At 44.5% G+C, this 13,681-nt stretch overlaps 1 protein-coding gene across 2 annotated transcripts in view; it reads right to left on the bottom strand.

Moving 5' to 3' along the window:
• Positions 1-13,681, bottom strand: part of mnat1 (MNAT1 component of CDK activating kinase) — a 31,958-nt gene that overhangs the window by 6,069 nt on the left and 12,208 nt on the right. Inside the window, exon 7 of one of the 2 annotated variants that reach the window (XM_079218112.1) lies at positions 6,245-6,366. In XM_079218112.1, the coding sequence (XP_079074238.1) occupies positions 6,245-6,366 (122 nt within the window). The remainder of the gene's footprint in view (positions 1-6,244; positions 6,367-13,681) is intronic. The other variant, XM_079218113.1, reaches the window with a different exon arrangement.

The following is a 13,681-nucleotide window of genomic DNA, read 5'->3' as shown; positions in this document are numbered from 1 at the left end:
AAAAGGATGGGATGAGTCATGACCACCATCATGCTCAAAATCAAAGCATGCAACTCTAGAAAGCATTCGTCTGCTTTGCAAACTAAAATAGTCAGGAGACATCACCTCACCCTGCGCTGGATGACGGGGTCAACACTGTCGCCTCACGGCCCGTGACACAAATAAATCTGGAGGCAAGAACGCTGTTATACTCGGAGTTCCCTGTCTGCTGGTGTCTCCTTCGCAGGCGAATGGCCTGGTTTGGCCTGGGTTCATCTTGGGAGGAGACTGCTGGTCTGTCTGGCACACAGCCCACAGAGGGAAAACAATAACACTAAAAGCAGACCTCCTTTAGATGACCAGAATACACACAAGGCAAATGTTTCACCCGCTCTATCATACTGTAATGTTCCCTCGGTTCCCGCCCGCTCTTTGGGTCAGAAATGACTCACCCACAAGTAAAAAGCCTCCAGTCAACTACAGCGCATGCTTATTTTGAAGCATACTTAAAAGAGAAGATCAATATTTGCACAGATCTATGGGAGGGAAAACAATAGTGATCTGGCCTCCACCAGCTCGGTCTGTTAATGGTCTGTTTACCGAGACAGACAGGATAATGGCCTGGGTGGGGGCTGGTGGGGAGTCGGACAGTGGCCACGCTCCACTCCGTCTCTGATCTAGTTAGTAACGAAGAGTGTAAGCATCTACTGTACAAGAAGCCGAGTATGAAAGCAAGGTGGTGGCTATATGCCATGCATGAAGATGGGGCTTTGTGTTGACACAGACAACTTTGCAAGTCAAATAGCAGGACTTGAACCTCCAGTTTTATTGTGCTTGCACTCTCCTTTGGTTATGCAAATCTTCAATCTGAGAGCCCCGCGGCTGCATTCAAGCTTTTAGATCCAAGCTATGGAAACACTTAAATTGTCAGGGAAGCACTGCACTGAAGTCTATAGTTATTGGCTATGCTGGATCTAGTAGATACAATACTATGGCATGTGCGATGAGTGTGTAGTATTGGAAGAAAGTAGGATATATATATATATATATATATATATATATATATATATATATATATATATATATATATAATATAATTCAGTATTGTAGATTTTACTGTTTTCTACCGTTTATTATTAAAATTACTTTTTTTAAATTACTTTTTTTTTTTTTTTACAATGTCTCTTGTATGCACATTACCCTGTTTGCTGCTGTAATCCTGAAATGTCCCCACTGCGGGACTAATAAAGGAATATCTTATCTAATCTAATCAGATAAATTCAGCTTCAGGTCTTTGTTATGGTGGCAACCCCAGAGTATTTGAGGAGAAGCCCCCCTGTTACACAAGAGCCAAATAAACTATTTATTTCCTAAAATGGAACCATTTGGCAACGTCACAGCATATTTTAATTTGGCTGAATGAAAGCAAAATATGTGCCCTGAGACATTAATAGTAGTAAACGCAGATCAAAGCAGACGGCTCTTGAGGGAGTCTCATCTGAGGTCATGCTAACCGGCGCCTCAGTCTCCCGCTAATAACTTAAGCATCAACGCTGTGTTTGTGTGAGAGAGAGAGTGTGTGTGTGTGTGTGTGTGTGTGAGTGCATGACTATTTGAGACCAAGAATACGAGACCCGTCTCTCCAAGGTGCCATCATTCTGCTCCCGTCAGTCTCGGCACTCTGACGTCCCGGTGCTGAACCTCAGGTCCCCCGTGGTCAGCGACCTCTGACCCTGCCCCCCCCGCACCCCCCCAGCACTTCCAGGCCCATCAGATGGATATGCGCCCTGCAGGGATCAGAGAACCTGGGATACGTGGAAAAGCTATTCATGGCAGTTGATAGAAATTCCTCTGGAGAGGCTGTTCTCTGCATATTGAGTGAAAAAGATAATATGATAGCTGACTTCCATCACAGAGTTAGAAAGGGGAAACAAAGGGAAGGAAATAATGACTTGTATGCTATTTAAACCTCATTTACTCCAATTTAGTGATGGCAGAAATGGATTTACGAGTACTCTATGGAGCATGTCTAGTGGTCCTGCTTACTCCGTGAGCCAAATCCAGGGTCACTGGTAGTGCTCTTGGCCAGCTAGGCCAGAGCTGGAAAGATGAAGAGCTCAGACCTGGAGTCAGGCCAACCAGGCGGGAAGAGGCTAGCAAAGCCGGATGCCAGGAACTGAGGGCTGTGATGGCACCACTGACTATTCTGGATATCTCCCTCCCACCAAGGCACTTAACATGCAGTATAAGCCAACACACAAACAAACAAACTAACAGATACACACCATTCACATAAACACGCAGACGCCAGGGGATGCTTGGAAAGCTAAAGAACACAGGCAGGAGGAGAGCATCACTCAGAGACCCATTAACCCTTGGCTCCCAACCAGAACAGTGAGCAGGCGTCCTTTAAGCACATGTTAAACGAAGCTAGTCTATGCATGTGTACACATGTCATTTCGCTTCTTCCGTGTGTCCATGTGTATGTACATATGTCCATATGTCCATGAAAAGACAATGAGTTACATTAAATGTAGAGTTGTGGGCAGTGTTTATGAAAACAAGTCAAGGAAGACTATCCATCGCTATCTAACCCATCAGCTGGTCACAAGTTGTCTGTTTTGGTGAGAGAAAGTTCTCTGAGGACTACTTCCTCGTGCGGAGAAGTGTAACCCCAAGAGAACAGCTACAGACTAAACACTCTGCTCATTCAGCTGCTCCCCTTCACCCCACCGACAAGAGATGGATGCTTGACAAGCGCTCCCAACAGAAAACCTCACTTTTTCCACCAATTATAGAAAGCAATGCGTATGGGGGAGGAGGCAAAACTTCATAATATTATACACACTGGCATTTGGCGAAGCACATTGAGCAACCTCTGTCAGAAAGAGATGGGCTAATTTCAGGGCGACCTGTGCCAACACAAACAACTGTTCTGGCTAGCTTTCATTGTCAGCACTTGAGGTTTGAGTCAAATTTTTCAACGCTCCGCAGCCAATTTCTCGTTCCCCTCTTTTTCCCCCCCCATACGATTTGTCCTTGTCCAAGATCCCAGTCAGTCTTTCATCGCCCACGCAGTCAGAGCTTTAAAAGTGTTCTTGTAGAGCACAAACTCAGACCCAGATGCTCATCTGCGCAAACTAAAAACAGGACTTTTCTTCCAGGTCCTCTGCATTTGCGTCTATGTGAGCACATGTACAGAAACGTACTTATTTTATCTACAACGCAGGCACGACTGTATTGGTGCTGTGTATTTATGATGTATCCAAGTGCTTCCATTTGGGTGATGTCCGTCAGCAGGCGCAGGGTCCGCGTGAGTTAAAACAGCTACTGCTTCAGTCTCTGGCTGCTGGGATTCCTATCACAGCCATGTCAACGTAAACATCATGTGTTTCCGTTTGCGTCTCCAAAGCCATATTTACTTCACTTTGATTTTGTTTATTAGAGGGTTTTACTGTTCAACATAAAAGCAAGGAGCCATGGCGGTATATTTGGAGTACAGGCTGTAATACTACATTCATAGCCTCCTCATAACTCTCATGGCTCACGCATGGTTCTGGGTATGTGCCAGTCAATGAGATGGACAGCACTATACTGCCATTATAGATACCTCACACAGTAGGAGTCCTATCCTCTGTGGCAAATCACATGCACCTATGCACATCAGGGGAGGAGCGCTTGGTTACGTATGTGTGTGTGTGAAGGGGGGTTGATGTTGAGGTGAAAGCTGAATGGACACTTTTGGAGGCCCCTGTAGCCTGAACATGCAGCCTTTCCTCTGCTCCAGTATTGAGGCAGCTGTCTTTAATAGAAGAGCTCAGCTCAGCCCATATTTATTCAGGTACAGCTGACAGAGAGGGAGAGACAGTGAAAGAGGCGTGGACCATCTTTTTCCTGGCAGCCGTGCAGCACTCCTGCGGTTTTTTGGGGGCAAAGGGACAAGGCGAAAAAGACACAGACACTGTGACAGAGGGAAAGGAGCGGCGTGAAAGAAAAGAATGGGTTGAAATAAAAAAACACGGCTCCAGTGAGTCCCGTGTTGACTGGACATCCTGTGCAACAGACCAGCCCCAGAGGCCCCGGGGCCACCAGGGAGGGGGTGTGTGAGCTCAACTCTCCCGTCTCTCTTGATGGCTGTGTCCAAGACAAATCACCAGCGGTGCTGCTGTCACCGTAGGCCTTGACCAAGACAAACAGCCGTGTTTTAAAATAAGTACCTGCCCCCTCACAGCCCCTTTCACCTCATCCACGCTCAGGCACATCCATATCTCCTCGTACAATCAAGAATATCCCCTTCACAGGTCATAGGACTGGAGCTGTAGTCCCAGGCTTTACACTGGGGACTCACTTTTCACCCTCAACGCGGTCTGCATTCTCTCTCGACTGCACACACACACACACACACACACACACACACACACACACACACACACTTACTTGTGAAGTTCTACCACATCACACAACTTTTATTGTTGCCAAAATGCTGGGACTGCAATAACAGGGGTGAGAGTGAGTGTGTATGACACAAAATGTTTAGCGGGTTTAAGGGACACCGTCTGTATGCATGTGTATGTGCAAGCGGGATCGTCTACGTACATCTGAGCTTGCAAGCACAAAACCTCAAACTTAGCTGAATCACAAACTGCCAACTGCGCACAAGTGTCAGCACAATTCCTTGCTTTAACTTAACAGCACATTGCATCATGGGAGTTGTGGTTTGTCTGAATGAGCCTGACTGTGTCGCTGCCTGCGGCCTGCACCAGTGGGACTGGCGTTCCTCACTGAACTGAACCTCATTTATCTCTGTGGCAGAGCCCTTTCTATCCAGCATCGGTCCTCCTGGACCCCTGAACTGCTGACACCAGGCCCCCCCCTCCTCTTCCTCCCTCCTCTTCCTCCCTCCTCTTCCTCCCTCCTCTGTGCTCCAGCATGCGGCAAAAATTGTGAGATGCGTTTCATCTGCATATTGATCAGCCTGGCCAAAAGAAGAAGGACCTCAGCACTTCACTGAATACATAATGTAAATAAGTACCAGTTATTCTGCTTAAACTCATCCACAAACCTTTAAGGAAAAAGTTTTACCTTAAGTAGGTGATTTTCCAGGTAATTAGGTAAATGGGATTGTGCAACAAAAGTCAATAGCAGCTTTTGTCTGAAGAATAAACAAACAAAAAACGTATACTAAACATGCTGACAATATGTACACATCTGCACATCTCAGCCAAATGAAGGTTATTGTCAGAGTGAAGCAGGGCTGAAAGTCAATGACCCCGTTTTGCTCCTGTCACCTAATAAAAGCAGCCCGTTCTCAGTGTGTGGGCAGACCTCAGTGCCAGCCAGTTGCAGTGCAGATGGCTGGGCGCTGGGCTGTCTGATGGATAGCTTGCATTCGGCAGGGACTGGACCTATGGCGTCGTGGATTGATTGGACCGAAGGGGCCGTCGGGGAAAGCACTTCCTGTGTGTGTTAATGGACACTCCTACAGAGGCACTGTGGTGGCTTGTGGCAGGGAGGTGGTTGTTACTCCCTCTCTCACTCTCCCAGCCCTCCTCCTCCTCATTTGCTTTCACTCTCCCAGTTAATCAGAGGAGAGTCAAGTGAGACGAGCCAGGCTTTCACAAGCAGAATGACTCTGTAGCGGCCCTCTAACCCAACACCAAAAACCTGAACAATACACTACAGTAGCGATGTGTAGAATTAAAAATACTCGAGTATAATTTAAGTGTAATCAGAAACACAAAATATCCTAGAAAATAACTGTAAATTGATAGGTTTGTCCTTGGAAAGAATTTTAATTTGGTCACAATTATAAAAGGAAGATTGAGACAGTATTCAGTTGGAATATTTTTAAATAATTAATACAAATTAACTGCCATTATAAGTAAGTGCATAGAAAAGTCAGCTGAATTTGTACTCTATATTTACTTGGGTTAAGAAGCATCTGTTTTTTTCAAGGAAAGTTCCCTGGAAATCAAGTGTGTCTCTATTTTTCTGACAGCCTATTTGGCAGTTTATTACATAGTTCTTTCCATTCAACTTTGGCATTGTGGACATTGGATAAGACCTCCTCCTTTACTGAGCATCACTTTATATCTTTAGCAAAATATGAAAGTACAAGAACTTTGAAGGAAACGATGCACCCATTGTTTTTCTTCTATTATTAAACTTGACAACTCTGCTCATCTAAAAAGGTCAAAAATAAAACTCATCGCAAGTCAGAGTCTGGCTGCGGCCGATGTGTGTGAGTGTGTAAATAGGTTTGTACCCAAGTCTGCCAAGCTGCTCCAGTTCAGGCACTGGGGGTCCGTATGTCTCAACATGAAAGGCCTTGTAGTGGTACAGAACTTCCTCTATCTTGGGAGGAGGCTGAAGAGACACCGTCTGACGCTGGGAAAAAAAAAAAAACAGTGAGACAACGTTCAGCACAGAACAATAGTCTTCATTGTCTCGGTTTAGTATGTGCAACACTGGAAACTACAGCTATGAAACAATTAGGATGACACAAACAGGAAAAGTAACACATTTTCAAAAAGGTGTAATGTCAATCAAACTGCAGTATTAGCAACCACACGTTTTGGAGGAACTGGTTTGGCAATAGCAGTTTTGTCTGACAACATTTTACTTTCCTGGAACAATGACCGAGTATGTTTTATTATGAAAATTAAGCAAATCCTCAAAAATATTTAATTACCTGTGCCTTTATAGTCAATTAGGCCTGTAGTCAAGCTGAGAAAACTGTAGGCTTTTTTTTTATAAAAACCCCTTCAAGCCGTAAGTACTCAAAGTTGAGATTTCAGTCGGGCTACTCCAGTTCCTAATGCTCTTGACCATGGTGATGGAGTGAGAAACATGATACTTCTTCAGGACACAGTAGAATTGTTCGATTTGGGGCTCTGCCATCAAAGGGGAATTTCCACACAGCGTCGGACCACTTTGTTTTCTCCAGCATTAAAGTAATGAGACTCAGAAGATGAGCCAGACTCATGAAACAAGACTGGAATTAAAAAGATGCTGTCTAAATAAACAATGACTATTTCAGAGTGTAGCAAAGGAACTCACAGACAAAGAAGAGATAAAAAGATAAGGCAGAAAGCAAAGAAAAGAGTAGTGGGGGAGTGTAAACAACAGAACACAGAGGGGAGCTGATGAAAACCAAACTAAACGAATAACATGTGCCCCGCGGCCTCAGACTGCCTGCCCTCACACATGCTTTGGCCCATGCGAGCACGAGCACACACACACACACACACACACACAAATAAAGCAACCAAAGCTGAGCTAGAAGTTACAAAAGCACCAAGTGATGAACACTGAGACAGGGATGGACACACAGGTTTCTGAGCCAAACACAACATGGTGGTAATTGTTTTAACCAGGCCAGTGTGTAAGATAGTTAGACAAAACAATAACCACACACACACACACACACACACACACACACACACTATTAAAAAAACGTCACACATCAGCATCTAGAGTTAAAGGAATACAGGATATATTTTGTGAATTTTTTTTCTATAATTATCTTCAACGTGATCATCAACTTCTACTTTAGTGTGTAGTTTCCTTCATTTTACAGTAGGTTGGGCGGTAGGAAAATAAATACCGTTAGACAATATAAATGTGGCATCGTTTATACAGAAATACCTACTTTTTAATATTTGGCCATTGTAGGCAAATCAATGAGCGGGACTACTTTACAGCAGCAGTACGGAAGCACCACCGTCTCATAAACGCTGGTTGGAGGAGATGAAGTCACACCTCAAATTTGAGCACCTTAAATACACTCTTCTCAAAAGTTTGACAAAGTCTGGTGCCTTTTCCATTCCAGCTTACACGCATTCCCCATAATCTTACACAGACCAATTATGATTCCTGACCCACTCTCTCTTTTTTATTTATTCATTTTATTATTATTTTATTTATTCGTCTATTTATTCTTTATACATTAGGTCCAAAGTAGTGATGTCAGGTATTTAATTCACTATAATAACAAAAGACACTCCTGTACTATAACACAATCCATATCACCCAATCCTATTTCCCAGAATGACTTTCAACTTTCTTAACAGAACGAGCCTGAACCTGTTGCATTCAACGGTGGTTTAAGCCGGTGAGGCGAGCAGCAGGGATCGCAACAGTGGCATTATATTAACAGCGGGAGATGGAGTTTATCCAACAATAAATAGTGACAAAACATCACTCAAAACAAAGTATTTCTGTAGAATAAACTTAATAAAACAAATAAGTATACCGGCAATCTTTTCCATGATTGATGGATTTATTTTTATATAATAAATCAAACCACATCAGTCACATTAAACTGTTGCTCATTGACTGTAAGGGATGCCAACATGTGTCATTTATCCATGTTGGATCACTATTTTTCCCTGTTTTTAAACACTATTTAAATGTCTTAGATTGTGTGAACCCCCCCACCCCCTCTTAAAACACAAATGCTAGACACACACTTCTCTATGGTTTTCATTCAACCTTTAACCCCAAGGTGCCAGTGATCCCTTATACAGTCCCATCCATTCATCAAACACAGTGGAGCCCCACCACAGGCTAATGAAACCCAGACTAACCAACCCAAACCCAGTCACTCTCCCTCACTTCTGCACTCCTTCAGTCCCCTCCAGTCATCTTGTTTCAGACTTCCAGCACTGTTTAACTCCTCTACTGCGCCAATCAAAGAGACACACTGGGAAGACGGGGTAGGCGGAAGCACGAGAAGAACACTTTACAGCGCTGGAGCGGGAGAGAAAGAGAGGCAAATTGGGAGTTGCAGATAGCTAAAGAGCAATAAATCAGATTTTTGAGCGACAGACAGAACAGAGCCAACCCCCACTCTGGAGAAATTTCTGTTGCATTCCTATGCAAGGGCACCTTGAAAACTGGCAGACACATCATCATGACCACAGCATAAGACATGCATACACAAGAACAAGCTTTGCTCTTCTGAATACATTTACAAAAATTAGTAAATGAATGATTTTTTTGTTACTCCTAAGCTGCTTTGATGCAAGATAAGCCGTCCGACAGTCCATCCAATGCCGAGCTGTGCGGTCTCAGACATGCTCCATCCTCCGCTCCACCTAATAATACTGCTGAAGCTTTCAATCATGAACTCATCGTGTCCTATTAAAAGCCTGTGTGAATTACAGCATGTGAATGAATGTTGTTTTCCAAATGCTCCGGTGAAAGAAAGCAACAGAAGGGGACCCCCAGCCAGGCCCAGCAGAGCAGAAATGGCTGAGGAACAAGGGGCCACTGGAACAACACCGATGAAAGAGCCAACACAAACATCTGCTTTTCACATCATAGAGGCCCACCATACTACCTATACGACATTATGTGGGCCTTCATGATGCTTTAAAGTTTGTGTATAACTGGTATTTAAGACTCTTATAATACCCTTGTGACACTAAAATGAAACTCTGGGGGTCATCAATCTCAATAAAACCACAGGGGAGGATGATTTGAGTAAATCACAATTGCACCAGAGAGAGTAGTCCTGCTTCTCCTGGTATTGTGATCCTCCTACATTTAACCTCAGGTTCAGACAGAGTTATATTGCTATGATTGAGCAATACCAGCTTCAATTTCTAGGCGTCAAATCATTTTTAAAAAAGGTCAAGTCACTGTTGCCTGTCCTCATGTTGGTGGAGGGGACAGGTGTGCTGGCTATGAAGCTAACTACTCTTTGCCTTGAGGGACGGGGGCGGGGGGGGGGATGTCACGTTATCTTTTTCTCAACTCTGCTGTCAATCTTAACAGTACCTTCTGGGAAAGCAAGTCCATCTGCCAGAGTGATATGACAGATATTCATGTGCCTTTTATGAGACAGGGATCTCATATAAGTCACATTACTTTCAAGGTATGAGGGGTCACCAAAGTCTACATTAAAAACAAGAGATGGATGGGGTCAGGAGTGCTCCTAGATTTTTAAACAATGTAACAATGATAAGCCAGATTTTGTTATATAACTTCCTAAAACTTATAGATGTTGTCTTGCAACATTCTTCATTTTATTAACTGCCAATAACCCCCAATGTTTTGAAGTATTACTTCTACAACTACTTATATGCTTGAACAATGTGTACTTTCATATTTAGCTAAAGATGGAAAGTGATACTCAGTAAAGGAGGAGGTCTTATCCAAAGTGCACAATGCCAATCTTGATCAAAAGCTCAGTGGTCAACAGCTCAAATCACGGGTCACCAAAAGGAATGCCACCAGAAAGACGAGCTCCACACACTGCACGATCATCAGCACTCTCCAGGACCCCCATCTCTCCTCTGACTTTGCAGCGCAGCAGGACACACCAAGGTCGCTGAGACTTAGCTCTCCATCAGCACCTCGCCACCACATCCACACACACACACACACACACACACACAACCACATACACTTGCATGGTTCCCGAGGGTTTGAAGGGGCCACAGCTGGCTCCAGCAGAGCTCCAGAGGCCGCTAGGCTCTCGTCACTAATGCACAAAGTGATAATGAGATCAATGGAAAGGGAAACAGCGGTCAGCATTGTACAGGGGATAAAATGAATAACCCTCGTTAGGGGCCATCCTAGTGCCATCCCAGCCTCAGCCCTCACTTCCACCTTCTGCCCTGGCACCGCCAGTGCTTCTGTATGGATAAAGAGCTTTGTGCTGCCCACTGAGCAGCAAGTAGCAAGTGTAAAAGCTGCTGCCCACACAGTGCCTCCCCTCGCCTTACGAGTATAAATATAACCGCCGGGCTAGTGGCAGCTGCCCCAGCGTAAAGCTCCTAAAGCTGACAACTCCTTTTTCTGCTCGGCAGGGCTAGGCCTGTCCGTGGGTAAGGGTGGCTGAGGCCAACCTAACAGGGCCAGGCCAGGGGCAGAGGTGTGAATGTCCACATGTGCTGGTGCCAATCAGGGCTGAAGGTTCTCTTTACCCCCTGAGCTGACCCCTTTTCCACAAGCCTCCGCAGCTAACCTCCATGCCAGCAATCCAATAACAAGGAAAAGGCCAAAGGGTGAGGGGTTATGCACTCTCCCACATACAACTATTGGTTTGTGAAAATGTGTAAACAATACCATATTTATATAAACAACAACAAAAACATCTTCCTCTGGTACTATATAAAGAGGGTGAATAAGGGAAATGGAAACAACACTGAGGATAGTAAAATAGTGAGGAGGGGTTGGGGGAACGACACCTCACAGGTAAAACCGGTTAGGCCAGTCTGAAGTAAGGCAGAGCTTGGCCTGTGCTGACGAGTACGTCTGCCAAGCAGAGGTCACTGTAGAGGACAACTTAACCAAGTAAATCAGGCCTGAGCAAACAAGCTGTGTGTGTGTGTGTGTGTGTGTGTGTTTTCTATGGTATTCAAATACCACTGCCTAAGTGTAGAATGGAATAAAGCCAGAGAGAACCCAGGGTTATTTCAGTCAGCTACACATCTATGTATCTATGTTTAGGGATAAACTTTCCACCCACATTTGGCTGACTGTGTATGCGAGGTGCTCTTTGTTTATGTGTGTGTGCCTTCTGCTTTCATTAGGTGCCCATGCCGGCCTCGTCAGGTATGTCAGCTGCTCTGCCGCCTGTGAGGAGTGAAGCAGCGCTGGAACCTAGGACCTTTCATCTAAGATGGCGCTGAAAGCTGCCCCAAGGTGGAGAGATTCCCCATCGGTCACTGCTTTCAGGAATGGGAGACTGTAGCAGCTGAGGACAATCCCCAACCTCACACATACACCGCTCAGACTAGAAAACCCGATAACTTTACTGGCAAAAACAAACAAAGCCAACATGCTTGAAAACGATCAAGGACAAATGTATTCATCCAATTAAATTTAAAAAAAGATATACTTTTATAATAACCCTCATCTCATGTCCATGTTTTGCTCTGAGCAGGTGGCAAGCAGGACGACTCTTGTCATCGTGCTTGGCTCTGAAGCTGGACTTATGTGTCAGGCAACAATAAGCAAACCTGTTTAAACAGTGACTAGCTGCTTCCCTCCTTCACAGAGAGTCTCTTTTGATATCAGCGGACGTCTAGTTGAAAAAGACGCTTTATTCTTCAAAGGATGTTTGCTCAGAGTGGGTGAGGGGGGTGTACGCTTATGCACCCGTACATGTGTGTGGGTTCAATAGAGTGCCTACAAAGTGAGGGATTAGCGAGGGATTCTAGACCATTCCTGAGGCAAGACCAGGCCCATCCCACCTCACATCACACCTGGACCGAGACTACTTTCTCTCAGGATCGGCTAACTTCCCTCAAGCATCCATTCACCAACATGTGAACACGCAACCAGAATAATCAGGATCAGAGCTGGAGTCTCCTTCACCAAGTCCTGGAAAATCACCCAGGCAAAGGGTAGTGCCAGAGAAGCTGAGATGTCCCCTTGCATGTTCTCAGTAAACAACATGACACAACTAGATGCAATGTTAGATCACTCTTTAAATAAAGACTGGGCAAGCTGAGGAAGAATCGGCATCCTCACGTTCCGTGGATCAAATGGCAGATATTTAATTCCTGCTGGCTGAATATCTGGTGGGGCATGTAGCGGTGGGTGAGAAGGGCCCAATGAATTTCTGCTTCTGTGACCAGTGAACATGCACACCGTCAAAAACATCCAGATGAAAAAACAAGAGGCCCTCTGTCCATTCATCACTGTCACAATCTGTTTTTCCTTTGAGTACTTGCTTGAAAAGGGGCTTCTACAAAAGAGTGTTTTGATTGTATATTATTATTTGTTGGGTGACATGTTCCTCACAATTTCCAAGAACCACAAATTGAAATGGCTTGTTTTGTTTGACCAACGATCAAAAATCCAAAAACGATCCGTTTACAAAAGCAGAGAAAAACAGAAAGAAAACCTAACATGATTATGAAAATGGTTGCCCAATTTCAACTCCTTCCACCTGGATGGAGGTTTATGGTCCCATGGTGTTGAACAAAGCGTTATAAAAACAGCTTTGTTCAAGCAGCCATCACTCAGATGCAGAAGATGTAGCAACATTGCACAGATGCTATAAAGGCAACGCATATTTATTTATTCTACTTTAGTGGTTGAAGTGATTATTGGAGCCTTGACTTCTTTAATCATGTCCATCTATTGTCTGTGTTGGAAATGTGTAGAGATGGATGCCTTGTCGACTGCAAACCAAATCTACCTACGAGTAGATTTCAGCACTCATTGGTATTCCCGTCAGTGAAGAGAGGAACATCTTAGATGTGAAAAAAGGCATATCACGGAAATGTGTCCGAGGTTTGGAAATGTGTTTTTACATTTGCCTCCCCTAATTCATAAAAGAAGAAAAACTGAAACCTTGCTTGGAACAAGGGACCACAAACTCGCAGATAAATTAATTCCAACGATCTGCAGGAATCCACCGCTCTGTGTTGAAACCCCACCAAGTCAAACAGAAGTCATTCTTATGGACTCTGAAGTGAGGGGAAATCCAAACCCACACGTCCCCCTGACTCAAGTCCCACAGTCCAACAGAGCAGATGCATGGTGAGAGCTCTGCTACACCAACAGGAGCTAAGGGACGGGAGGATGAAGAGAAATGGGAAGAAAGAAGTGAGGAAAAACAGCCACAGGCGAAGCCAAGAGCAACACAACCGCGCTGCTTCTCTCTCCATCAGCAAGTTTAACTTAATGCTCTATATCAAAAGAGAGTCAGAGTACTAATCCTCTATTTGGATCAATTCAA

The sequence above is a fragment of the Taurulus bubalis genome, assembly GCF_910589615.1.
Source record: "Taurulus bubalis genome assembly, chromosome: 1".
Lineage (NCBI taxonomy): Eukaryota > Metazoa > Chordata > Actinopteri > Perciformes > Cottidae > Taurulus > Taurulus bubalis.
This window is presented reverse-complemented; position numbering and strand designations above follow the sequence as displayed.